Source organism: Mus musculus, chromosome 4 (assembly GCF_000001635.26).
Source record: "Mus musculus strain C57BL/6J chromosome 4, GRCm38.p6 C57BL/6J".
NCBI lineage: Eukaryota > Metazoa > Chordata > Mammalia > Rodentia > Muridae > Mus > Mus musculus.
This window is the reverse complement of record NC_000070.6, coordinates 107,132,640-107,160,443: the sequence shown is the minus strand read 5'-3', so window position 1 is coordinate 107,160,443 and position 27,804 is coordinate 107,132,640. Positions and strand designations below refer to the sequence as shown.

The 27,804-nt window shown below is 47.2% G+C and overlaps 1 protein-coding gene across 3 annotated transcripts in view; it reads left to right on the top strand.

The window, feature by feature from the left end:
* Nucleotides 1–26,282, top strand: part of Tceanc2 (transcription elongation factor A (SII) N-terminal and central domain containing 2) — a 44,205-nt gene extending 17,923 nt beyond the window's left edge. For 2 of the 3 annotated variants that reach the window (XM_017320351.2, XM_006503274.3), the window contains 2 exons: nt 12,736–12,929; nt 20,645–21,629. In XM_017320351.2, coding sequence (XP_017175840.1) covers nt 12,736–12,929; nt 20,645–20,833 — 383 coding nt within the window. In that variant the 3' untranslated portion in view covers nt 20,834–21,629. Of the gene's footprint in view, nt 1–12,735; nt 12,930–20,644 lie in introns of all 3 variants that reach the window. The other variant, NM_025617.2, reaches the window with a different exon arrangement.
* The last annotated feature ends 1,522 nt before the right edge of the window (nt 26,283–27,804 follow it).

The window sequence follows — 27,804 nt, the reverse complement described above, 5'->3', positions numbered from 1 at the left end:
ATGGACTGTGACCTGCAACCCAGTGAGCCCTTCTTCCCTAAGTTACTTTTGCCACAGTGTTGTATTGCATCACAGTGAAGCTGCAACACCTGCCGAGTGCCAGGCACTGGCATGGATGCCTGCGATCGACACTGATAAAGGTCTCTGTCCTAGCTGAGCATGGCAAGTCATATCTATAGTCCTAGCGTTGAAGAGGCTAAGGCAGGAGGATTGCCGTGGGTTTGACGCTATCCTGGACTCCACAGTGAGTTCTTGGGTACAGACAACAACAACAACAACAACAAACAGTAACAAAAGGAAACAAAGCCCAGAGAAGAAGCAGAAGTCCTTTGTGTGGTGGTAGATGGAGATGGTTCATGGGAAAGGCTAGCAGTGAACAAACACGCAACAGGTGTGAGGGAGGGAGTGACCCATGGGAGCAGAGTGTAGCTCTGGTCACAGGACGAGACATGGTACAAGCATGAAGGACTGAGAATGGAGCAGAGAAACAGCTCCACAGATAGCCCTTAGCTGGATGTCACAAGGGCCAGCTGTGGGAGTGGGTGTGGCTCAGCAACTCCTCTGTCCTTACTGGTTTTCCTTACTCCTCTTCCCCGTTAGCTGTCCTTGCCCCCTTTCCCAGATACCGTTTCCCTTTCTAAATGCTGGCTGGGCACAGTGCCCTTCTCTGGCCTCTCTCTTTCTCTCTCTCTCTCTCTCTCTCCCAGAGGGCTTCTCCCACACTCTCACTTCTCTCTCAGGACACAGTGATTTTATTCTGTCCGAATCCAGTGTCTTGTCTCGGTTCTCATCTTCCAGACCTGTGATTTGAAACCGTTGATTATTTTCCTTTCTCTTGGCATAAGTGACACCGAGCCGGCTGCTACTTCTGTATTTTTAACTGGTTTCCCTCCCGGCTCTTATCTTGGTTTGTAATTACTTATTTAATTATTTGCCTCTTTATTTTCTATGTGCTGAGCAGTCTCTGTGCCAGCAGGGCCGTGCTGTTGTGTGTGCTGCCTCACACCTCACTGCTACAGAACCTGAGTGCAGAATGTGCCTGTCCAAGAGAGGGAAGGGCCAGGAGTTGGCGGCATTCTCCATGCTCTGCTTGCCTTCCAGCTCTGCTTCTATTTTCCCCAGCAACGATGCTTCTTCAGGAAGGGCAGCCCAGCCTCGAGCAGCCTACCCAAGGCCTTCATCTAGACTGCTCTGTGCGCTTCCTGTCTCCATGTGGGTGGGAATCTTACATCCTAGGAATGTTGTCTTCATTTGCATGCCTACATCTTTCTTAAACTCTCAGTAATCCAATAGGCCAAAAAATAGATAGGTCAGAGAAATAAATTCTTATTTTCATTTACTAAGTAGACTAAGTGTTTGTAATAGGCTTGTCAGCCATTTGTCCTTTTCCTTTCTCTTTTCTTCTCTCTTTCTCTCTCTCTCTCTCTCTCTCTCTCTCTCTCAAGTATTTGTGTTCTTTGTTCATTTACTGGTAAGAGTTTATCATTTTGATTTTTTTGAGACAGGGTTTCTCTGTATAACAGCACTGGTGTCCTGCAATTTACTTTGTAGACAAAGGCTGGCCTCAAATTCACGGAGATCCTCCTGCCTCTGCCTCCCAAATACTGAAATTAAAGGTGTGTGCCACCACACCCAGCCTGCATTTTGAATTCTTTAAAACTATTTTAATGGAAATGTCCAGCTCAAATGAGACTGTTAGACTAGAAATACATATTGGAAGTGAGTTTCTGGGAATCACAAAAGTGAATGAATTCTCTGAGTTAAAGGAAGGACTTGAACCTGGAAGGAAATTCATTGTTAGAAAGTGGGAAGAAGGGCAGCTGTGGAGAGGCCAAGAGACTGTGGGAGCAGGAGAAAAGCAGGCCGGGAAGTGCCACATGGACCAGGGACAAGTGTCTTCAGAGACACTGGAAATGAGTGGTCCCGATCCTCTAACGTGGTCAGGGAAGCTGAAAAGACGTTGAGCCTTGCAGTTATTGGGCCTCTGTGAGTGGATTCTTCATCATTTGAAGAGTGAGCAGTGGGCAAGGGGCATCGAGCAAACCAAAGATGAGGGAGGCAAGGAGGAAGGCTGGCAGGCAGGTGGGCAGGCCCACCTGCAGGCCTACACGTGAGAGAGAGTCCAGGGAAATGGGTCTGTCTGTTCTAGTGACCTGATTTCAGAGGTGCCTCGCTACTTTAACTCATGATTGGCTAACTGCAGTAAATAGCTACTTATATTTATAAAGTGCTGTCACATCCATGACACTTTTGACCCATGTAACAGTCCTGTAAAGTCATTATAATTATTTTCTCCATTTTGAAAATGGGAAAATTGAAGCTTCAGGAATTTAAAGTAACTTGCTCTGAGTCAGACAGGCAAATGATGAGCAACAGTACTGAGACATTCCTTACTGCATTCTCCACTTCCGACACCTTAAGGTCTGCAAGGCTGAAGGGAAGGTGTTGGCAGGGTCACACGCCTTCTGAAGGCTCCTTCTTAAAAGCTACCTGTGTTCCTTAGCTTGCAGTCCCCTTTCTCCATCTTCAAATGAGTGAATTAAAACTCTCCTCACACCCAGAGTCTCCCTGACCCCCCTTTCTGCTTCTTCCACACAGATACCATGTCCTAATTCAAGGGGCTCATGTGATTACCTTGAGCCCACAGTGGGAAATCAAGGCTTATCTAATCTCAGGACCCTTAACCTGAATCACACTTGTAGGCCCCTTTACCGTTTAAAGTAATGCAGTCACGGAGGTGATGCTGTCGTCACAGAGGTGATGCGAGTGTTTCTTGGGCACCATTTTGTCTCCCACACCCTCACTTGTGCTCACTGTTAGGCTTCCATGTTCTTGCTCCCTTATGTAGTCTTCTCTCCTTGAGTAATTATCAACACTCAGGGACAGCACTGCCTCTTTTGTGGTATTCCCGGGTTAGTTGAGTTGACTTGTTTGTTCTTTAGGGCCTTTGGAGACCCTCTTCAGTGAGATTCCAGGGCCCGTAAATAGCATCATGAGTCAGTGTGTTAGTGCCATCTGCAGATCCTTAGTGCAGGGCCCTGTTTTGCTCAGCATTCTGACCAGTGCCCGGCCCGGGCCTGGGATACACTTGGTATTTAGTAGTGTTTGTTAAATCAGCAAAGGGCTGCTTCCTGTGGGGAATTTGTCTTAACAATGTGTTAGGATGTAGAAACCCTTAACCTTAAACCCAGGGGACCTGACCCAGGTCACAAGACCAGCAGTGACACTGTTTACTTTAAAATATAAACTTCATGGAGCAAATAATGACTTTTTGCAGATCATTAACTTCCTTGATGTAGCTACTGACCAACTTGTAACCTTGGGGAAAGGTCATGGAACCTCATTCTCTTTTTCATTGAAATCAGAGAAGGTAGGACTGTTTGATCACCAGAGGTGAGAGAATAGGGCGAACCCTGGGCTGCTTCTGTATGCCCTTGACACCAGCCCTGCTTTCCGCCATGCTTGTCAAGTTACTAGCCATCAGGACCTCAGGTCTTTACCTGCAAGACAAGGAATTGTTGTTGCATCTTCTAAAGGTTGTTCTGGGCTTGCGGGAGTTAAGTTAGAGTCTCTGTTGGTCAGCTCTCCATCGCCATGACAATACCTAAGAATACCAGTTTAAAGCAGAGGAGATCCATGCACACCAGGGTCAGGGTTTCAGCCATGTTCACTTGGCTCCATTGCTCCCAAGCTGTAGGGAAGCAGAGATCATGGTGGAGACTGTGTGACTCCTCACCTCATGCTGCTCTCGAATCTCATGTGGTGAGAAAGCAGAGAGACAGAGGAGCAACCTTCCTTCAAAGGTGCATCACCATGATCTTCCACTTAGTCCCTCCTTCTAAAGCGTCCGCCATTCCCTGGCAGGCCCCCAGCGGTCTCCAGTGTGAACAGTAGGGAACATTTGGCCGCACCACCACAGACTTGTGCAGTGCTAAGAGGCTCCCTAAAGTTGGGCGGTGGTGGCGCACACCTTTAATCCCAGCACTCGGGAGGCAGAAGCAGGCGGATTTCTGAGTTCGAGGCCAGCCTGATCTACAGAGTGAGTTCCAGGACAGCCAGGGCTACACAGAGAAACCCTGTCTCGAAAAACAGAAAGAAAAGAAAGAAAGGAAGGAAGGAAGGAAGGAAGGAAGGAAGGAAGGAAGGAAAGAAGGAAGGAAGGAAGGAAGGAAGGAAGGAAGGAAGGAAGAAAGAAAGAAACTCCCTAAAATAGTTTCTTACTACCTTAACACTCCCTTTGGATTCAGCTCATGTTTGTCTACAAACTAGGCACTCAAGCTCGCTCTGCTGCTGCCCAGACAACCAGATTGCCCATCTCACTCTTGTGATGGATGAGATTCTCGCCTCTTGTCAGCAGTGTTGTGCCCCTCCCTCCATACCTGGCTTTTAGCCTTGCTTTTCCTCGGTCATCTTCCTAGACTGACACCTGCTAACCTCTGCACTGCTCTGAGCATCACTTTTGTGGGAGCTCTGTGGGATATGCTGGTCCCTGCAGGCTAAAAAGCAGGGACTCCATTGCTCTGGCATGGTTGTCAAGCCCTCTGGCCTCCAGCTGTTTCTGGGGCCATCCTTTGCTAGTTGGAGATTTCTAAGAAGGTGCATTTCATCATCTCAGTAGGGCCGCAGAGGCCGCCATGGGAAGCCCTCACATAGGCTGTGAGAGTCATGGTGTTGTGTTTAGATCCTGTTCTCAGGACTCCCTAGCTGGGAGACCTGGGCAAATGACTCTACTGAGCTCCAGCTTACCATTCATAAAAAGATACATTAGAGCTGTTTAATTATTGTTAAGTAAAGGACTGGTCAGAATAGAGCCTGGTGAGGTGGGCAGGAGCGAGGGTAAGCAGAGTCCACAGCGTTACCGCCTCAGTGCCTTTGAATTGCCCTTGTTACTGTAGGGCTTCTGCAGCTGCATCTATATCTAAGTGTTAGCACAAAACTCAACAACAAATGCACAAGTAACAAAAATGGTTTGACTCAATTCAGCAAACACTACTTCTTTTGTGATAGCCTTGTGCTGTGGACTGGGAATAATACCACTTAGAGTAAGCTTCTGCCCTCAGGATGTTGACAACTTAGAGCAGAGAGTTAGTGTTTAGTTGTTCTAGGTAGGTCTGTGGTAGAACATTTGCCCAGAAAATATAAGGACCCTTGTTTGATCTCTAGCACAACAACAACAACAACAACAAATATTCCAGGCAGAAGGAGCTGTGTACGCTAAGACTCAGAAATGTGACAAAGCCAGAAAGCATGAGCCAAAGCAGACATGAAATTTTTAATTTCTGTGAAAGAGCTGGGATGGCAGAGGGTGTCACAGGGAAGGGTCTAGGCCCCAGTGGCCCCAGACATACAGAGCGTTCATGCTATTCTTAGACGTTAACTTGAGGGCACGTTGCGATTCATATGCTCTCTCACTGTTTTATTCCCATTCCCCTTTTTCTCAATGTCTTTCTCTCCCTCTTACAAGGCCAGTGTTTATACCACTGAGTGATACCAGTATCCTCACCAGATTCCCTTACAACAGTGTTACGGCTTCAGGTAGAAGATGAATTGGAAAGGACCAGGTCAGGGGCAGAAATTGAGCATGACATGCTGAGCAAATGCTCTACCACTGAGCCACATCGCCAGCCCCGCCTAGAGTATCTAATACTGCTTTCACCTCCTAATGTAAGCATGTAACATTTGAGTAGACCCAGGGAAAGGCAATTAGAATGTGAGTCTGGGAGGTAGGATCGGAGAGAGATGGAGGAAGAGGAAGGGCGGTAGGAAGTGTTAAAGCGTAGACCTGTGTTTTAGAGTGAGCGGACAGGAGAACATGAATGAGTGTGACAAAAATGTTGAGTTTAGGTGTCCAGGAAGATGCTGGAGATGTGGTCCCATGCCCAGGGGAACCCTTGGCCAGAGATACACATATTTGGAAGATGCTTGCTTTCAGTCAGAGGTTGGACCACAGGAGTAGGTAAGATTACTTGGGAAAGAAGCCAGGGACAGTGTCCAGGCTGGGATCCTCAAGTAATTAAGGGTTAGTCAGAGAATGTGCAGGCAGCAGACCCAGATGTGACAGATAGTATCCAAGAAGGATTGGAAGAAAAAAGCAGAAGGAAGAAGGGCACAGTCTCTGGTGCCACAGAGGCTAACTCGTGCTGGGACAGAGAAGGCCCCGGGTTTGACACAAAAGACTACATCTTTTGTTTTTTCCCTCAAACCTGGAGACCAGTGTGCCTTTTCTAGAGAGCAGAAGATACAGTGAGGACCAGGTGGTGGGCAGGCCCGGGCTCCACACACTGCTGCTCTTAAGGGTGCGTGTGCAGCCTCTTAGTGTGTGAGTTGAAGTGCTGACACAGAGGCCTGCCGCTCAGAAGACACCTCTGGTAATAATTTTGTCATAAATCCTTAAAGACTTTTTTCTCTGTATATAAACAAATATGGTGTTTACATGTATCTACATATGTAAATTTTAAAATAAATATTGGCTCACGCTAAATGTACTCTTCTGCTGTTTTAACTTTACTTGAGAAATGATTATCTATGGGTCTGTATGGAGAGCTACCTGAGTATTTGCCTTTTCTGCTTGTTTGTTTGTTTGTTTGTACCTTTTATTTTGTTTTTTTGGTTTTTCGAGACAGGGTTTTCTGTGTAGTCCTGGCTGTCCTGGAACTCACACAGTAGACCAGGCTGGCCTCGAACTCAGAAATCCACCTGCCTCTGCCTCCCAAGTGTTAGGATTGAAGGCGTGCGCCACCACTGCCCGGCTGTTTGTACCATTTTTATAGTGTGGATTTTTTTGAGACCAGGTCTTACTGTATAGCCCAGGCCTGCGTCCGCCTCCCGAGTCTGGGTTACTCATAGGTGTGTACTGGTGTGTGCAGCTGGGTTACTCAGGTGTGTACTGTGTGTGCAGCTTACTTATTCCAGCTCGGATGACTGTGCGCTGTCATCGTTGGAATGGCCCCTTGATGGTGCGCTCAGAGGTTGGTCCTAGCTTTTTCCTGCTTCAGCCAGCACGTAGGGGATGTTTCTGTTTATGTGTTTTCTTTGCACACTTTGACAGGGTGAGCGAAAGCTGACCTGGATTGTCACTGTTCACCTCTGTCCCCGGGGTTGGGCATAAAATAGAGTCTCTGTGGCTGTCACAGTGCCTGAGCCCTGCAATGCCATCTTTTGCTTTGTATTTTTATCTATTTCTCATTTTGGTGCTGGAAACTACAACCATAGCCTAGAAGATTCTCAGCACGTGTCCTCGCCCTTAGTCCTCTCTTAGCCGGCCATCTTTGTGATTTTCGCATTTACAACACTGACCAACAGCATAAAGAACTGTCTGTGAGTTAATAGTCACAAGGACAGGAGGCTACCTCTAGAGAGGAGAGTGCAGTGCTCTGCTTTTCGGTGATGCCTGTTTCAGAAGTGTTTGTTAGCTGGAAAAACACCTTCAGATGAGTCTAATGAGCACTGCGCTTGTCTCCCAGTGTGAGAGAGGAGTGCGGATACCCGAAGGCAGATGAGAACCCTTCATAAGTAACTGCTTAAGCACGAGCTTACACTTGCTGTTGTACTGTTATCTTCTCTTCATCCCCAGGGTTCTGCTCACAGCACCTTTTACGAGTGGCGATTGTTTGTTTCGAGCCCTGCATTACTTGTGCCTGGCCTAGAACTTTGTACAAATGGCCTTTGGCAAAGGTCCTGAGAAGAGTGAGTGAGTCAAGCAGGTTGGGGCTGTGCCTTTGGCATAACTGGGGAGATGGTTTGACTGATGCTCAAACTAAACTCTCTGCTTCCCTTTGTTCAATAACTCTCTTAATACATATTAAATCCGTGCTTCTCCATCTCCCTCTCAGATGGGATCCCGCATTGTTAACTAAGCTGCCCTCAAACTTGCTGGGCTTAAGTGATGGATTGGCCATCCCGCCTCAGTCTCCTGAGGAGCTGCAGGCACGTGCTGTCACGTCCAACTTTATATTAGATTCTTAACCATTTATGTTCCTGAGCCTTATTTTCTTTCATAGCTCCACCCATTTGTTTTAGTGTAACTTTAAGTAATGTTGCTTTATCATGTGCTCTGATACCTTAGAAGCTATCTGCAGTAGATTAATCCCTCTGGTAAACAGTAGTATTCTATGCTCTTGTGCAGTATAGTTCCAAAGCTAGGCTAGAAATACTTGTGTTCTATTAAAAACTATCTACTCTAGTTTTTTTTCCTTCCTTCCTTTCTTTCTTTCTTCCTTCCTTCCTTTCTTTCTTTCTTTCTTTCTTTCTTTCTTTCTTTCTTTCTTTCTTTCTTTGTGCGTGTGTGTGTGTGTGTGTGTGTGTGTGTGTGTGTATGTGTGTGTGTATTTGTTGAGACAAGGTTTATCTGCGCAGCCATGGATATCCCGGAACTCACTCCGTAAACCAGACTGGCCTCTAACTCAGAGATTCCACTGCCTCTGTCTCCCAAGTACTGTGTTCAAAGGCGTGTGCCACCACTGCCGGCTGTGAATTTTTTTTAAATTGAGATCCTGTTAAATCTACAGTCTCCTTCTCCTCCTCGTCCTCCTCCTCATCCTCTTCCTCCTCCTCCTCATTCTCCTCTTCCTCTTCTTCCTCCTTCCCTTCCTCCTCCTCCTTCCCCTCCTCTTCCTCTTCTTCCTCCTCCTCCTCCTCTTCCTTTTAAATAAGGTCTCATGTAGCACAGGCTGTTCTCAAACTTGAGATGTAACCAAGGATAGGAGCTTTTGGTGTCCTGCCACCAATCCAAGTATTAACCTCACAACCTCGAGTTGCCGCCCCCGTTTGCAAATCAGTTTCTCTGCTGGTGTTTCTGTGTCTACTGGTGACTCGTGTGTTTCTTTCCAGCCTTCTGTATGGTATATTCTGTATTGTTTAGATCGTGTGTTAAGTGCTTTAGTCAAATATGTGTTCCTGAGGGTTGAAGTCAGCCTGCTCTTGCTACTGTGCTCACCAATGGAGGCCCAAAGACGAGTGTGTACCTCAAGAGGCTCTCTTGGTGAGCAAGAGCTGACTGGCAGATAGGTACAGTGCAAACTAGTGATCATTCTGATCACAAGGTGCAGGGTGGGGTGCCAGCAAGGCTGTGGTAACTAAGGAAGACTTCCTGAAGAATGGGTCCTGAATGAGTCTTAAAAGCTGAAAGCTAACCAGCTGAAGAGGGACGAGAGCATTCCAGGCAGAATGCTTATAGGGATGTGTGCTTCAAAGTAAAGAGACAAAATATATTCAAGCACCTTAGGCGCTCACGAGCAGCTGGTGTAGGATGGCGGAAGAGGGCAGCTGGAAATGCAGCTAGGGAGTGGGTGGGAGGATGGCAGATTGGGAAAGGACTCCTGCGAAGAGTTGGCTGCAGGACTTAAGGGTTTAAATAGAATAGCGAAGTAATCAAACTTATGGGGTTTTTTTGGGGGGGGTTCTTTAAAAGAGAAAATACAGTGTAGAGAGATAGCTCAGCAAATAAAGGCACTTGTTACCAAGCCTAACAAACTGACTTTGGTCTCTGGGACCCACATGGTGGACGAGAGAGCTAACTCCACAGTTGTCCTCTGACCTCCAGATGTGTGCCATGATATGCAAAGAAGACCCCACACCCACACAAACATGCCATGCACTAAGCATAGTAAATAAATGTCAAAAAATTAAAAAGACAAAATAAGGAGATTTGTCACCATGGGTGGTGACACCACCATCAATAGTGACACCACTGGTAGGGCCACTGTAGGTAGTGTCACCATGGGTAGTGACACCATGAGTAGTGTCACCATCAGTAGTGACACTGTGGGTGGTGACACCATCATCAGTAGTGACACTGTGGGTGGTGACAGTGGGGTAGTATGGATCTCACAGAAGGAGTACTGAGGAGCAGCCGAGTCCACTCTCGCTGCTCGGATGGACAGCGCAGGGGCTCCTGAGCTCAGCAGACTCCATGGCTCCGGCACAGGCGTCAGTGAACACCTCTGCAACGCCTACATGTTTTTGTAGTTAGTCCAAACGTGGGTTTCATGCTTAACAAAATTAACAGCTCCCTAGTATAATTTAATATTCAGTGTATACCCATATTCTTGTTTATTTCAAAATACCCTTTATGTGGTTCTGTCCAGGATTTAGGTCACACATCCACTTGGTAACCAGGACTCAGTTGCTGAAGCTGTCCTTTTGTAAACAGTGCCATTGGCTGAAGCAACCCTGTCTGTTGTCTTATAGAATGTCCGTGTGTTAGCTTCTTCCTCTCGCACAGGTTTCCTGGAGCCTGGGAGGTAGCTTTGAGTGGTCCGTGGACTTTGGTTCCTATTTTTCTCTGAGAGAGGGGAGTAGAACTAGTCATAGGGAGAGATGTCAGGTCCTTTGTCTCAGCCCCTCTCATAGGGGTCAGGACACAGACGATGGCAGTACACCCCACCCCCACCAAGTCCCCATCAGCCTTTCCTTGTACTGGTCGTTGTTTTCTGACTGCATCATTTATCAGGGCCTATAAATGTCTTCTGTTTATATTAGTTGAATAAAAAGTGTTCTTTTAAGTGCATGCTGAAAGGAGCCTGATATGGCTGTCTCCTGAGAGGCCCTGCCAGAGCCTTACAAATACAGAGGCGGATGCTCACAGCCAACCATTGGACTGAGCGAGAGGTTTCCAGTAGAGGAGTTAGAGAAGGGACTGAAGGAGTTGAAGGGGTTTGCAACCCCATAGGAAAAACAACAACATCAACCAACCAGACCCCCCAGAAATCCCGGGAACTAAGCCATCAACAAAAGAGTACACATGGCTCCAGCTGCATATGTTGCAGAGGATGGCCCTGTCATGCATCAATGGGAGGAGAGGTCCTTGGTCCTATGAAGGCTTGATAGATGCCCCAGTGTAAGGGAATCGAGGGCAGAGAGGTGGGAGTGGGTGGGTGGGTGGATGGAGGAACACCCTCATAGAAGCAGGGGGAGGGAGGATGGGATAGGGTGTTTCTGGGAGGGAGGGAGGGAAACTGGGAAAGGGACATTTGAAATATAAATAAAGAAAATATCCAATTTTTTAAAAAATAGTGTTCTTTTAGGGTATGGTGTGTGTGTGTGTGTGTGTAAGAGAGAGAGAGACAGGGAGACAGACAGAGAGAGATACACACAAAGAGACAGAGAATCAGTTGGTGAAGTGTTTACTGTGCAAGCATGAAGATCTATGCCTCAGTCACCAGAACTCACACAGCCAGGGATGGCAGCTGCCTCCTGGGGACAGGAGGACCCCCAGAACTTGTTGGATAGTCAGACTTACTGAAGCAGTCAGCTTCAGGTTCAAAACAGATCCTGTCTCCAGAAATAAGGACAGAAGGACTGGAGAGAAGGCTCAGTGGCTAAGAGCTCTTCCCCTTGCAGGGAACTGGGTTTGGTTCCCAGCACCCACATGGCAGCTCATAGCCAACTGTAACTCCAGTTCCAAAGGCTCTGATCTCGTCTCCTGACTTCACAGGCACCAGTATATACATGGTACACAAATACAAATATGAGCATAAACAAACACTCATACACATAATAGTAAGTTAAGTAGCAATGATAAAATGGAGAAGCAGTTCAGAAAGGTATCCAGACACCAGCCTCTAGCCTTCATGCATGCCCACACAATCAACTACCTGCAGAAACATGCATGTAACACCCATGCCCACCAAGAATAGTCTTTTAATAAATAGTAAATTTTTTTTCTTAAAATATAGTAAGAATCCTGCCGGGCAGTGGTGGCACACGGCTTTAATCCCAGCACTTGGGAGGCAGAGGCAGACGGATTTCTGAGTTTGAGGCTAGCTTGGTCTACAAAGTGAGTTCCAGGACAGCCAGGACTACACAGAGAAACCCTGTCTCGAAAAACAAAAACAACAAAACAAAACAAAACAAAATATATATATATAGTAAGATTCCAAAAAAGATAAATGTTGAATTCATTCTCTTTTATTGCAATTTTGGAACCTTCCCCTTCTGCTGTTGTTTGAGACAAGCTCTCACTAACCTTGACTGGTCTAAACTCCCTACGTAGACCAGGCTGGTCTTGAACTCCGCAAGATCTGCTGCCTTGGCCTCGCCTCCTGAGTGCTGGGTCTAAAGGCATAGGCCGCCATGCCCGCCTTCTCTGTTCTTTCTGACTGACTTGCTACATTGGCCAGTTCAGTCCCCAGGGATTGTCTCATTTCACCTCCATGAAACACACCTCGCTTGCACAGAATTCTGCATCTTTGAGTATGTGAGTCCTCCTCAGGGCCACACAGCAGCCTGTCGAGACCTGTGTAAACCTCAGTTGTTTCATTTTACCAGTAAGGATGCAGGAGCTAGACACAGGGGTGAAAGCCTGCTATCTCAGAGGCAGAGAAAGCACACAGCTGACCTTTCGCCTCAGCCAGGAGCCCAGTAGGAATGTCATGCCTGGTACAAAAAAAAATATCTTCAGACTGATGTCTCTCCCTTCTACTCCTGTGCGTCTCTATCCGTCCTCCTGACTCCCTCTTACTCTGTTTTCTTCTTAGTAATCCTCCGTTCACTTCCTGTCAGCTGCTCTCCTCCTCTTGATCCAAGGTTGACTTTATTAAATCCTGTTTACAGTATTCAAACAGAAAGCTCTTGGCTTAAAGGTGTGTGCTAAGGCTGAGCCACACCACAACTAGAAACAGGTTTTTCTGGTAACTAACACAATCTTGGCTCCAGAGTGTGATGGGCTATCCTGCAGCACTGTGCCTTCCAGGAGACAGAGCTGTATGTCCTCTGATTCTCTCCTGCCTGTTCTAGGTCATGCTGTGAACAAGATGCGCAGGCACTCGGACCCAGAGGTGGCTGGTCTTGCCAAAGAAGTTTACACTGAGTGGAAGACTTTCATTGAAAAACATTTGGACAGACCTTCTATTGAAGTCCGGAGCGATCCAAAAACTGAGTCATTTAGAAAAAATGCCCAGAAATTACTTTCAGAAGCCTTGGAATTGAAGGTAAGGTCCTGCTTGAACTGTGATTGTGGGATTGTGGGGCTCCTAATGAAATGAGCCTGTGTTCCCAGGACGGGCTCTCGCCTTCATCAGGCCCAGTCTGTAGTTATTCTCAGGGCTGGAGATGTCTCAGCAGTCAAGAGCAGCACTTGATGCTCTTGCAGTGGGCTCAAGTTTAGTTCCCAACACCCCACTGGTTGGCTCACAGCCACCTGCATAACTACAGCTCCAGGGACCTGACCATACAGACGCATGCACACATGCACATACACGAAAATGTTGAGCTATTCAACACATTAAATTCAACTGGTAGGTTATTCTTTAAGGAATCTGGATCTGTAAGCATTTGGGGAGACAGTGTTGCATGTTGGCTTTGGAACTACCATGACCCAGGCTCCAATTCACATGTCCATTGTGTACCTCAGACATATTCCTCAGCATCGCTGAGGCCCATGCTCACCTGTGACAGACTCGGAATCCTACCACCTAAAGTTCTTGGGAAACTTAAATGAACAGTTTATATAAGGAAATAGTCTGTGGTGCCACTGGTTAGAAGTCATTTGATGGTCAGGAGGTGGTGGTGCACAGGGAGGCAGAGGCAGGAGGATCTCTGTGAGTTTGAGGCCGGCCTGGTCTACAGAGCAAATTCCAGGACCGCCTGGGCTACACGGAGAAACCCTGTCTCAAAACTAACAAAAAGTCATTTAAATGAATGTTGGTTTCTTTCCATTTCAGTTCTTTTTCTTCCATTGAAATAAAAATTTTGAAGTGTTGTAAAATATCACTGGCAATAAAGAAAAAAGACTATTCCCTCATTATTGGTCAAGCCCTGTACCTTCAGATCTGTGGCATAGAATCAACACCACAGGCATATTCCCTGTAACCCCACATCCCCTGTAACCCCATAGCCTGGAGACCAGATGATTAGTTTGATGTAGACATATGGACAAGATTTTGTTCATTATTAATAATATTAATCATGAACCAGTGTGGTGGCACACACCTTTAATCCCAGCTCTGAGTATGTAGAGGTATACAGATCTGTAGGTCCAAAGCCAACCTGAGATACATATTCAGTTCCAGGTCAGCCTGGGCTACATAGTGAGCCTGCCTCAAAAAATAAAGAAGCTAATGTTGTCAAAATACATATGGCACCCACATTTTTCCTACTGTAAGTTCTCCTTATAGAAATATCCTTAAAGAATACATTAGCACACATAGGAGTTTGGGGCCGGCCTGGTGGTTCCCTGGGTGAAGGTACTGCCAGTCCAAGCCTGATACCAGGATCCCAGAAACACATCTAGAGGGGACGAGAGAAGTGGCTCCACAAGGTTGTTCCCTGACCTGGCCTCCATGTGGACCCTATGTGCCCACGCACATCATGCACAGCCCATCCACGAAGAGATGACAGCAAACCCTTTAGTGAAGGAACTCAGAGCCTGGCTTACACGCTACGTCTGCCGCTGCATCTCCTTTTTGTCTCAAGTGTTTCTCCAGGAAAGGAAGCAAACGGACATACAGTTTATTGTCCACACTTTTAAAGAAGGACTTGGGGTTTTTAAAAATGAAAACTTAAAATACCAAATGAAATAGATACAGAAAGAAAAAACCAGTTTTACCATTGAACCTGCCACCTAGAGATAATGTTGTTAACATTTTGGTGTGTTTTCTTTTATGGTGAATTATTATAGTTTTTTAATGAAATGTCAGACAAGCTATGGTTATCCAAGATTTATTTAGGGCAAATTATTTGCCAAATGTCCCATAAGATATTTTTATTGATTATTTAAATAACCTCCCAGAAAATTGACATAATTATTTATATTTGTGTTGTCTGGTGAACCTTGCTCAATCTCCATTACTATCATCTTATATGTCCTGTTCTGTGTATCTTTATTTCTCATGTATATGAGCTTTACTGTCTGTCTGACAGTGCAGAGACTCACTATGCTGTAAGGTAGCTTAACTTTTTCTAAAGGAAGCTTTGAGATGAATAATGAAGAGAGAAAATGTGAAAGTTGTAAGTAATTTTCTAGAGTATCGATTAGCCAACAGACTCGATATTTTAAATAAAGCTTATTTTTTAAATAAACCAGGATTACTGCCGAAACATACAGTGCGGTCTATAATACGTAGTTAATGTGGTGGTAAATATCAGTTCCCTGTGGTATCTTTTTAAGTAAATGATAATAACGAAGCCATGCTTGTAAGGATTAATGAGCAGTTTGCCTGCTATATTAAACTCCATAATAATTATCCTTTTAGTTTATCCATTAATTATCCTTTAAATGGCACATCAAGTGGTAAGCGCTCAAGTGTTGCAAAGTGAAGTTTAAAAAGTGATACATTCGTTAGTGCTTTCTGACATAATTGGAAAGAATATCAGGTTCAGTAGAGCTGAGAGGGTTTGTTCTCAAGGAGTAAATTTCAAAAATTTGAAGTATGTAACTTACTCAAAAAAAGTATGCTTCTTCCTGGCTCAAAAAAGAAAAACAAACACCCTGTCTACCTTGCGTAAACAGCCTTGATGGTAGTTTTTAGTTTGGTATGTCCAAAAGATTGACACAAATCCTTTTACATAATTACATAAGTTAACCTTCACGCCTGTCATTTCTGTACTGCGGTCAGGTCAACCCACCTGACCCTCGTCTCTGACAGTCACCAGTGTTGGTTGCCTGCATCAGACAGCAGGGCTCTGTAAACGCGCTTCATCACACAGTAGTAAACCTAAGTTGCCAGCCCAGCAACCGAAACTTTTTCCATTTATCCTAGCATGTGTTTTTGCAAATCCCAAATCTCCCGTGTTTCTGTTTCGGCGCATGCTTGAACTGTGGAAGTCATGTGTGAAGAATGCGCCCCCCCCGAAGGTTCACTCTTTATCACGCTGCAGACCTTGCTTTCCATGTTCATGGATTCCTTCCTTGTTCCTGGAATAATGGACCAGACGAATACGATGCTGTTGCTGAAGCCAGCCCGTTCCCTTTCCCCTTCCCTTCCAGGGCCTTTGTTCTCCCCAGTCCTTTAGATCTCTCCTCACATGAGCATCCCCTGGCGACTCATTCTCTTACGTCCCTTTCCTCATTATCCACTCTCCTTCCTACCTCACACACGGCCTGGGATCATTTTCCTATTATGTTATTTTAAAAAATGAACCTGATTCTAAAGGGAGCCATATCATTAAGAGTTGAGACACTGGTTGGTGGCCCAGTTGGTCGCAGATGGTGCTAATGAGGTCCAGCTCAGGGGTATATTCTCACACAGGACTGTTGGCGTTTTTTTTTTTTTTTTCTTTGTTTAATGGATTCATGGATTCAGACTGTGCCCCTGGCTTTGACCAGCTCTCTCACAAATGTGCCCAGTGGTCAAAAAGAAGTGTAGGGAAGTGTGTACAAACCCAGTTGTACTAAAGTTTGCCTCCGATGAATATACAGATCAACAGATATGGGATCTGCTAGGTGCCAGGGGATCATACAAGCCTGAAGAATTGCCTCCCTGTTCTAAAAAGCTCCCCTCCCCTGGCTTAGAGCTTGTGAGTGACAAATAGAACTATAAGGCTTGCAGAAAGAGTGACCCTTGGGAGCAGTTGGTGTGCACACACAACAGTATGATCTGGGAACTCGAGGTTTCATGAAAAAGATGTCAGGTGAGCCCGCTGTTATAAGAGGAGTAGGATTTTATGAACTAGAAAACAAAATGGAACTCTAATTTACATTTTATCTGCTATGAGAAAGGGGAAGTGTGAACGGGGAGAAACAATATTCACTCAACAGGTATTTGTCAAGCACGTACTATGCACCTACATCTGCGCTGGGCACAGAAAACTAGGAAGTGAGTCTTGTGTACGAGGTCAGCCCAGAGGTGCTCACTGTCTGCTGGGGAATAAACACACAGTTAGAGCAGCTTGTGGAGTCTTCGCACAGAGGTAAGGTCAAGAGAGTTCACAGACATGGTGATTGAGTGTGGAGCCATGTCTTACCAAGCCCACTCCTCTGAGACACAGCTCGCTGTGTTCCCCCAGCTCTGGCCAGTTGGTCCAGAATTAGACAACTGAGTAATACACGGTCCGCCTACAGGCACCAGTAGATAACAGCAGCAAGTCAGCTTCTCCATCCTAAGAAAACTAAGAAAACAGCACAAGCCAGGCCGTGGTGGTGCACTTGGGAGGCAGAGGCAGGTGAATTTCTGAGTTTAAGGCCAGCCTGGTCTATACAGTTCCAGGACAGCCAGGGCTATACAGAGAAACCCTGTCTCGAAAAAAACAAACAAAAAAAGAAAGTAAAAGAAAGTAAAAGAAAAAAGAAAACAGCACAAGTGTTGAAACAGAAGGCGCGGTTATGAGGGTGACCACCACACCTGGCCATATCAACCCCTGGTTATCTGTGCTAGGTGCCATCCCCTTTCTAGTCTGGGATTAGGGTTTGGGGGGTCTTACAAGGAAGTGCAAGTTGTGGTGAGAGAATATGCAGAATGGGGAGAGAGAACTAAGCAGTAAGAGTTGGTGGTGAGCGTGGCTCAGGACAGGAAGCAGAGCCCAGTGGGACAGGCTGTCTCGTCTGCCTCCTGTAGCTGTGATAGACACCATGGTGCAGAGCAGCTTGCAGAGGAACGGGTTTCTTTGGCTCACACGTCCCAGTCTGATGGAGGCGTTCCCTCAGCCGAGGTTCCCTCGTCCTAGATGACTCCAGCTTGTGTCAAACCCACAAAGAACCAACCAGCACAGAGACCATGATCTCTGTTACAAAGACAGGATCTGGTGACTGCACCCAGTAACTGCCTCAGGTTTGGTTGGGGGGTGTGGTGGGTCTTGTTCCCATTCCCACCCAGTCAGCAGATACACCTCACAGAAAGATCCCTCTTTCTCAGGGTCCCAAAGAGACTCAGAAGCACCCGTCTGTCACCTAAAGCACCAAGTTAGGACCCGCTGGAACAGAATCAACACTGAACGGGTTTGGATCAGTCAAAAGTAGCTTTCATTCATGCAGGGAAGCTATCTAAACAGCGGGGCTTTGTATGTGGCACTTTGTATGCATCTCTGTCTTTACTCCGACTGCCCTGGACTTAGCAGGAAGCATGAGAACTCCTAGGTGCGCCTGTTGTCCGTTACACTCCAGCACAGCCCTGGCCATGCTGCCCCAGGTCCACCCTTTGCTTTGTTTGCTTATATTTGACATGATCTTCCTCTAAAGCTCAGGCTAGTCTTGAACTGGCTTGTCTTGCCTTGGTCTCCTAAGAGTTAGGATATACACCACTGTGCCTGGCGCTCATGCCCTGTGGTTATCTATGATGCCCTACGTTATCTATATATGTTACATAGCCTCTCTTCTCTTGCTCTCTGATGGTGGTGGTGGTATTTTCTAGACAGGGGTTTCTCTGTGTAGCCTTGGCTGTCTTGGAACTCACTGTGTAGACCAGGCTGGTGGCCTCAAACTCAGAGATCTGCTTACCTCTGCCTCCTGAGTGCTGGGATCAAAGGCACTACCGCCATGATGTCTGAGAACGTGCCATCTTTCTATGCTGTGAGTGTCCAGAGGAGAATAGGATCTTTTGCGCTGGATCCCCCAGATCAGACCTGAGAGAGTAGTGACTGCTGAATGGTGCATATATGAGGGTCCAGCTATCTGAATGTCAAAGCTATCTGAATGTGCGTGTGTGTGTGTGTGTGTGTGTGTGTGTGTGTGTACTTCATTCCCATGGCATGGCTGTGACCTGTTGTGGAAACAGAAGCATGCCCTCTTCCTTTGATAACCACGCCCCCTTTTTATAAAAGCTTCCTTGCACATGAAGCTAAGCAAACCTTAGCATTTGGTAACTAATGGATTTCATCCTGGGTGATAGAAGGAAGACGGGCGTGCAAGCCAGTAAGCAGCACTCCTCCATGGTCTCTGCACCAGCTTCTGCCTCCAGGTTCCTGACTTCCTTTGATGATGAGCAATGATGTGGAAGCCTAAGCCAAATAAACGCTTTCCTCGTCCAAGTTGCTTTGGTCTCGGTGTTTGTCACAGCAATAGAAACTCTTACTGAGCCGGGTGTCGTGGCCACACTAAGTGCCTAAGAAGGGCTGAAGAGAGAGAAATGAACTGGTCTGGGCTGTGACTACAACTCAGTGCTGGAGCCTGTGCCTAGCACGTGTAAGGTTCCCAGTTCAGTGTCCAGCACCAGTCAGTACATAAGTAAATAGGATTCCAATTTGGAAGGATGTTTTACCAGGGGAACTGCAGTGTATTGTGACAGTGATCAAGGAACGCTGAGGACATTGTTGCAGCCTAAAGAACTCTCAGTCTTTGCACTAAGGTTTTTTTATTTTCCCTGTGTGTGTGTGTGTGTGTGTGTGTGTGTGTGTGTGTGTGTGTGTGTGTGTTGGAGTAGGGGTTGCTTAAACTTGACATACCAACATAGCAGAGTGTCTTGGTTAGGATTACTGTTGCTGTGATGAAACACCCTGAATTACAGTTCACTTAGGGAAGCCAAGGCAAGAATTCAAGCAGGGCAGGAACCCAGAGGCAGGAGACACAGAGGCCATGGAGGGGTGCTGCTTACTGGCTTGCCTCCCCTGGCTTGTTCACCCTGCTTTCTTACAGAACCTAGGACCACCAACCCAGAGTGGTACTACCCACAGTGGACTAGGCCTTACCACAAAATAAGAAAATGCTCTACAGCCAGGTGTGGTGGCATATGCCTTTCTTTAATCCCAGCATTTGGGAGGCAGAGGCAGAGGAAGGCAGATCTGAGTGTGAGCCCAGCCTGGTCTACAGAATGAGTTCCAGGACAGCCAGAGCTACACAGAGAAACCCTTTCTTTAAAAAACAAAAAAGGAGGGAGGGAGGAAGGGAGGGCGGGAGAGAGACAGGCAGGCAGGCAGGCAGGCAGGCAGGCCATACGGACTTGCCTGCAGCCTGACCTTCCGCAGACATTTTCAGTTAAAGCTCCCTCCTTCAGATGACTACCTGGTGTTAAATTGACATAAACCAGCAGAGTGATTCCTAGGGAAAGGCAGCCCTGGCTACTAGGAGGTGGGCCTGGAAAAGTGGGCTTGGTTGGAAGTCCCTGACCAGCCACAGAGGCTGCCCTTGATTAGGTCTATGACCTCGGCCTGGCCTGGACCTGGGGCAGATCACCCGCACTGTTAGAGACCCTGTCCGGTTGGCTTCCCCATCCAGACTCAGCCAAGGAGTGTCTCTGCTGAAGGGAAGAATGCTTGAACTCTGGAGTCAGGCTGTGTCCAGCCCTGCCCCTTCAGTTGTGAAACTCCTCCTCAGATGTAAAACGTGATAATCAGTTACGAATATTAAACATGAGCATGATTTATAAACTGCTCTGTAAGCATCCCAGGGTCCAGACCAGCACATCTAAGATGTTATATGAAGTTAAAAGGCACGTTTAAAACAAAGAGGTACGCATCGTCACTCTGATTTATTATCCTTGGGCCCCCGCTTCCTGGTTGGTAAAGCACAGGGCCTGGTGCCGGTTTCCTGTTATAATGGCAAATATTACCACCCGGCAGGGGCTGTGAATGAGGTCCCTGTCACAAAGCACATGGCCTTGTTCCTTAATTGCCAGGGTGGAATTAATTTGCTCTTCCTGTTTCTCTTGTGACAGGAAGTAGATGTCCTTGAATTTCAGTTGATTAATGGAAGCCCCAGAGCAGAGAGCGCCAGCCTCTCTTGCTTTAATCCTTATGCAACGCAAGGCCCTAATTTGATAATTTTGCTGTTTTTCAGATGGATCACCTACTGGTTGAAAATATTGAGCGGGAAACGTTTCATCTCTGCTCCCGGCTCATTAACGGGCCCTACCGGAGGACGGTACGCGCTCTGGTCTTCACATTAAAGCACCGAGCTGAGATCCGGGAGCAGGTGAAGAGCGGAGCGCTGCCGGTCGGCACGTTTGTACAGACCCACAAAAAGTGACCCGGGGACGGGCCCAGCACCGGGCCTCGCGCCACCATTCAAAGCCTCTTTTGAGTTTGGGTGATGCGGATGTTGGCTGTGCTGGATATTCCCATGGTGCCATTCCTTCAGACAGAACGTGGGGAGCCCTGGGAGATAGGCCTGTGGGGGCGGCTTCATTAGCTGCCTTGCGCTGGCGCTGCCTGACGGGATGAACGGGGCTGTCACTGGGAAGTGCCATCCAGTCACCATCACCCAGCACAATGGAAGGGTGACAGGTTTCACTGTGAGCTTGCCAAGGACACCTCTAAACTCCCCCATGTCAGCAGATGAAGTTACCACTTTATTTCGCCACCCTGCAGGTAACTGAAACTCAATTACCGCTGCTCCTCACGCGGTTCCAGCCCCCTGAGTTTAGACAGCTCCGAAGCCTCTCAGAACTCCCGTCTGCTCTCTTTGCTCTACCCCAGGGGTGAGCCCACTGGAGCCTGCGACCAGCCCTGCTTGCCACCGCTCACTTATCTGAGCCTTTCAGCTCTCCCTGGAAGACCTTCGGGGAGGGGCTCCTGAGCCCCCATGCTGAGGCCTCTAATGAGGAGCTGGCCTGAAGCCTCCCTGCACCTCGGGGTTCATTTGAATACAGCCTCTGTTGAAGATGCATAATGAAATTTCTCTTGCAGTGACTTACTGCTGTAAGAAGAAAAATGCATACGTGAAGATTTTCAATGAAATACATCTACATGTGTCTGCTTGGATGATTATGTAAATGGTACTTGCTCTTTAAAAAGTAATAATAAACTGAGATGTACTAAAACAAGAGGCATAGTTTCCCCCATGAAGCATACTACAGAACTGAGCATGATGGCTCCTGCCTGTAATCCCAGCACTCAGGGGTCTGAGACAGAAGGATTGCTATGCGTTTGAGGCCACTTTGGGCTATGTAGCAAGTACCAAACCAGTTGGAGCTATATAACAAGACTCTGTCTCCAAAAGGGGGGTGGGGGCGGGGAGGAGGGGAGGAAAGAGGAGGTTGGAGCAGGAAAAGGGAAAGAGCGTGGACAGAGTAAATGGGGTAGAAAGGAGGCAGCTGGTAAAGTTCATGGTGGGATGAGAACTGGAGGGAGGCCAGGTTGGTGGCACACACCTTTTATCCTAGCACTTTGGAAGCAGAGGCAGACCAGCCTGTTCTACATAGTGAGTTCCAAGATAGCCAGGGCTACATAGTAAGATCCTGTCCCAAAACACACGCAAACACATACACAGAACCTGAAAAAGATAGCAAGGCTGGAGGAAGACTGTAAACTGGTGTGTGGAAGCAGAGAGAGGGAGAGAATGTGGGAAGGAAAGGGAAAGGGATTGTTTGCAAAGCAAGGATGGAAGGGTCAGGGAGGATGCTGTCTGCATTGCAAGTGTTCCCTGGTCTGAGATGAGTGATAGGGGGCTTGTAGTTCTTCACCCCTGCTCATTTCTCCTGCCTAGCTGGATCTGTCCAGGAGTGTTGCTTTTGCTACCCCAGGGTGGGGGGGAGGGGGAGAGGGGGCAGGTTGCTGGCTCGAGAAGGGAGGGCCACTGTTGCTCATGCAGGGAGCAGAAGCTCAACCACATGGGGTCGGGGAGGGCGGGCGCAGGGAGTGGGGACCTTGTCAGGGACCACTGAGTGGGAAGTGACCACAGTGGGCCCGGGAAGCTTCCAGCAGGAAGTGTTACAGCAGCTCTTGTATGACAGCAGCTCTCAGAAGACCCTTGGAGTAATTCTTACACCGCTGTGTTATGCCTTCTGGGTAGGGTCTTATGTAATATACATTTTGGGGTGGATTAAGGGTCTGACAGCAGATGCTTTCTATTGGCTTGGTCTGAGATGTTAGGGATGCCTCATCTGCACGTGGAAGGACTTGGGATGCTGCACCTACATGACCAATCCTCTCCATGGGGTGTCGTGGTCACATGACAGGGGAACAGGTGAAGCACTTACTGTCCTCTGGTATGAGGTGCCGGGCTTCCGAATCCACACAACCTTATCAAATTTCCTGGCACGGTCGGTCCATTGCCCCGCAGATAACCATAAGTACAGTTTCTCTTCCTTACAAATATTCTGTAGCACTTTAACCTGGTCTAGGTCTGAGAACATAGCTCACAGGAGAGCGCTTGCCTCGCTTACACGAGGCCCTGAGTTTGTTAGATCCCCAGTGCCGCAGAACAAAGAGCCTTTGCCTTATTTCCCTGTCTTCGCTGACCACTCTTCGCAGTTATTTCGCATGACTGTTGTGAGGTGGTCTTGCCACGCAGCCCACACAGGCCTGAAACTTGAGCTGCCCCTGCCTCAGCCCCTTAAATGCTGGGAGGCTTTTAAGTTAAATCTTATTTGCTGCTTTGTGTCTCTACTCTTTCTCCCCACTTGGAGAGCTTCCAGTTCCTGGAAGTAGTGTTTGAGTTTTCCTCCCTTCTGAGTCTCCAGTACCAGGAACAGAGCCCGGTGCCAGTTAGGTGTCCATAGCTGTTGACTGTATAATTGAGCAACCCGCAGTGAGAAAAGAGGAGCGGGTCTAATTAAATCAGGGATGCTTCCTGGAGGAAGGGATACCTGCATGGTTGAGGTGCTTACTCAGCAGAGAAGGCAAACTGTGGAAAGCCGCAGAAGTAGAGGGACAAGTGACAGGTCTAGCTGTCCGGGAGACAGCATGTCGGGCAAGTGTGAAGTGTGACTTTCATGTTCCTGTTGTAATTGTCCTCTCTGAGGCTTACTGCCTCTGTCTGCTAATCTACACCTGTCCTGGACACTTCTAGCCTCTGACAATCTAATCTAGGCCTAAAATGTTTTCGCTTCTGAGACTTACTGCTGAATAAGCTCACCCTTTCTTGTTCTGAGACTTGGCTGGCTGATTCAACTTAGCTGTTCGGGGTCAAACTCCTCTCCATGCTAACTGGTTCAATCTGACTTTTCTCACGGCCTCTCCTGAATTGCTCTGCTTGGCCTCATACTAACTTTAGCATCTGTTCTAATCTTCTGGCTCCTTCTCATTCTCTGCCTCATTCTGTCTTCTCCTGTGTCTAGCTTGTTCTTTCTGCAACCTGTCTCTGTAAAACTCTCCCAGACTGTCTCCTCTCTCCCTCCCCCTCCCTCCTCCACCTCTCTCTCTCTGTACTGCTCTCTTAAGTAGCCTCCCTTTCCTCTCTCTTCTTATGAGAGTTGGGCAGATCCTATTCTGTCAAACCTTTCTCTGATTCATCATTTTATCACTCAATTAGATGCCACTTTCAAACATACATGCTTCCTTCTACAAACTAACTCCAGCCTTCATTGTTTGGGATTAATGGTGTGTGCTAAGGGCTGAGCCACATCACAACTAGAAACAGGTTTTTGGTTTTGTTTCTGTTTTTTCAGCAAATAGCAATCTCACAGTGTGATCAAATATCCTGCAACAGGCAGTTTCTAAAGCATTTGGATTGGTCAAGTTGGTGATACCTGGCTCTAGGGAGGAGACGAGGGGAAGGAGAGAGGGGGAAGAGAAGGCCTTCTTCATAAGCGACCCAGGAGTTCTCCTAACTTAGGGGTCCAGAGTGAGTTAAGAACAAATTGCTTGCTACCCAAAAGATGTCATCGGTGTCAGCTGGAGGGTAAGATGTCTTGGCGATAAGGAAAGCAGCTGCGTTCTTGGTGGCCGTTTTCTCCTTGATGCATGAACAGAATTTCCACGGGTGCTACTGGAGCTGCTGTGAGCCCATGGAAAGGAGGAAGCTGCAGCCAGCTCTGGTCTGGTTGCCTGCCCTCCTGCTGAGAAGTACTTGCAGGCTCCAGATGGTTAGAAATGAAAGGGTTGCTCCTGTAAGGCTGGGTGTTCTCTGTCTAATACATGTGTTCAGTTGCTAGAGGAACCATACCATTAGAATCCACTCCAGAGCTTATTGATCCTTTTCCAGTGCTTAAATTGAAGTCTTAAGTCCTGGTCCTTTGGGTAGGGACTAAGTCTCCTTATTTTCATTCATTCAGTCAACAAATAAATGTTGTGTGTCTTCTGTATGCCAAGGACTAGAGTGGCACTAGGGATAGTAACGAACGAGATAGAATTTCCACTTGAGGGGCTCTTAGTCCAGGGAGGACCGGTAAGTAAATAATTACAATGTGGCCTGTCGGGTGTTTACTGTAGACATTTGTTTTACATGTTGAGGAGGTGGGGAAGCGAGTGAATAGCTACTCAGAGGAGGAAAGGGTCCCAGAAGGTTCATCTCCACAGCAAGGCTGGAAGCATGGCCAGGGGTCTCGGCAGCGTGAGGAAGCCCCGCTCTGCGCAGTGGATCACTGGATATAGTGCAGGGACAGAGGAGAGGTGTGTGCAAAAACATGTCTCAGGAGTCCTGAATGCGTTAGCCAATTGGCCCTCAGGTATAGGTGACCAGAGAAGGTTTTAAGGGAGGCAGTCAAGATAAAATGGTTCTTCTGGAAATAGATAAAGAGAAACAACCTTTGAAAAACACTCTACAATTTAGGGCCTAGAGAGGGGGAAAAAAAAAAAAAAAAAAAAAAAAACCTCACCAACTTCAGATTCAGCAAATTGAAGACTTTTTTTTTTTTTTTTTTTTTTTTGACAAATGAAGTTTAGAGTTGCCCAAACAGATATCATTAGGAGTTCCGGGTTTGATAAATAACAGAAGGCTTAGATAACTCACTTACCGCATTCAATGGTGATGGGACAGGCAGCTGGTCTTTTTTCATTTATAGAATATCAGGTTCTTAAACTGGGAGCTGTCAACCTTGGTTTTCTTCCCTGGCCGCCTCAGGCCTCCGAGCTTCACCCTGAGATAGGCAATGTGTTTCCACCCACGTGGGACGAGGGTCCAGTTGTTACCGCTCATTACTGCGATCAGAAAGCATCAGCCTATGCAGGGAAACAAGGCTGGGGAGCTGCCACTGGTGCAGGGGACACAGGGAACAGGGGACACAAGCTTCAGAGGAGAGCTAGCTTGACATGGTGTTTCCTTTTAAATTCCCCCCAAACGATATAGTTGCTGTCAGGATTATCTATAGGCTAGATTGGTCTCCAGGTCCAACAGGACCATGATGTCCAAAGCAATGCTGTTTTCCTATCTTGTCAGAATCATTCATTTGGTGCTGAATTCTTATGTGCTAGGTACAGAGGTCATGGGATAAATACAACCGACTCTAGCCTCAAGTTCACCGTCTGATAAAGAAAGATGATAAACTGATGTCCTTTTAAAAGTTGTTTAAATCACTCAGATTTGGAGTGTGGGTGGTGCATGCTGTGGTTTACGTGTGGAGGCCAGAGGACAACTTGCAAGAGTCGGTTCCCTCCTTCTACTGTGTAGGTACCAGTGATTAAACAGGCCGTTGAGCTCGGAGGCAACTGCCTTTACCATACTCAGCCGTCTCTCTGGTCCTAAACAGACCATTTCTTTTAAAGGCATTTGATTGTGATTTATGGGAATTCAAAGAAAAGGCAATAAAATAGCCAACAAAAATATTTTTATATCTATTTATTGGGAAATGCATGCCACAATGTGCGGGTGGAGGTCAGAGGACGACCTAGGGGAGGCGATTCTGTCCTACCAACGCTACGGGTGGATCTCAGGGTGTCAGACTAGGCAGCAAGCACCTCTACCTGCTGGACCATCTCACGTGGCCCAGCCAACAAAACTTCTAGCAGATGCTCAGCCCTGCCAGTGAACACTGATGGATGCCATCCTTAGAGGCTTAAGGGCTGGAGGCCTGGAGGTCACCTCATCTCTAAGCCACAGCTCTAGCTGCTGCCAAAGCAGAGGAATCCCAGACAACAACAGCAAAACTTAATGGTAGTTCTGTCAGCATCTGCATCTGTATCTGGGCCAGATGTGCACATCAGCATGTTTTCGGGTACCAGGTATGTAGCCACTGGGCTGTGGAAAGGAAGACAAACAGTTCACCCCACAGTCAACGTTTATCAGTATGCGTTTATCGGTATACATTTACCAGCCTGCCCTCAGCCCTCTCATAATACAAGTTTGCAATGACCTGTTCCACCTAGACAACATGCTGACCCAGTAGATGCAAGACCTCAGCTAACTGGGTCAGATAAGCAAAACACTGGTATATCGGAAGCACGCACTGCAGAGAATAGGGAACTCTGTGAGGATTCAGGGTCTTGACAGCCACCGGTACTTAATACTCCTAGTATTAAGAAAATAATCCCAGGCCAGTAAGCCTCGCCAGGTTTGGCTGACACAAAGCTACCAGGTATTATAGGGTCCAGAACAGAAAAGGGCTTACAAGCAGGTGCAGACTCTATTGCAAGCTGCCGTGCTGAGTGCGCCTTCTGAGCTGGTAGAACCTGTGTTATCTGAGATGGTTGGCAGAGTAAAAAAATGACCTACAGGGTATACAAGACCCCACAGGAAAGCTACAATGTAGCCCCTGGGGATCCAAAGCAAGACCACTCCATTTACCGCCAAGGATGACCAACGGTGCTGGCACACGCCTTCAATCCCAGCACTCAGCAGGCAGAGCAGACAGATCTCTCGGAGTTGGAGCCCAGCCTGGTCTACATAGTGGTTCTAGGACAGTCGGGGCTATGTAGATCTCTCAAAACAAAACAAAAAACATCTTCCAACTGGTCAAGAATTCTGGTGGAGACAGATCACCTGAGCACAGACCATCCGGTTTCCTATATTACTATATGCCAAAGATGTCAATTACACTTGGCCCTGATGCAAAGCTCAGACAGCAGGAAGGAAGCGACATCTTTGGTACCCAGTTGATTGAATTGGCCTCTTGATACACCTTCCCCAGTTAATAAAGTAGGCAGGGGCCTGAGAGATGGCTCAGCTGATAAGAACATTCGCTGCTCTTCCAGAGGACCAGAGTTCTAGTCCCAGCACTTATATCAGATACCTCAAGACACCTGTTAACTCAGCCCCAGGGGATTCAACATCCTCTCTGGACCTCAGTGAGCACCAGCACACACATGGCACGGATTCACACAGACACACAAACACACAGACAT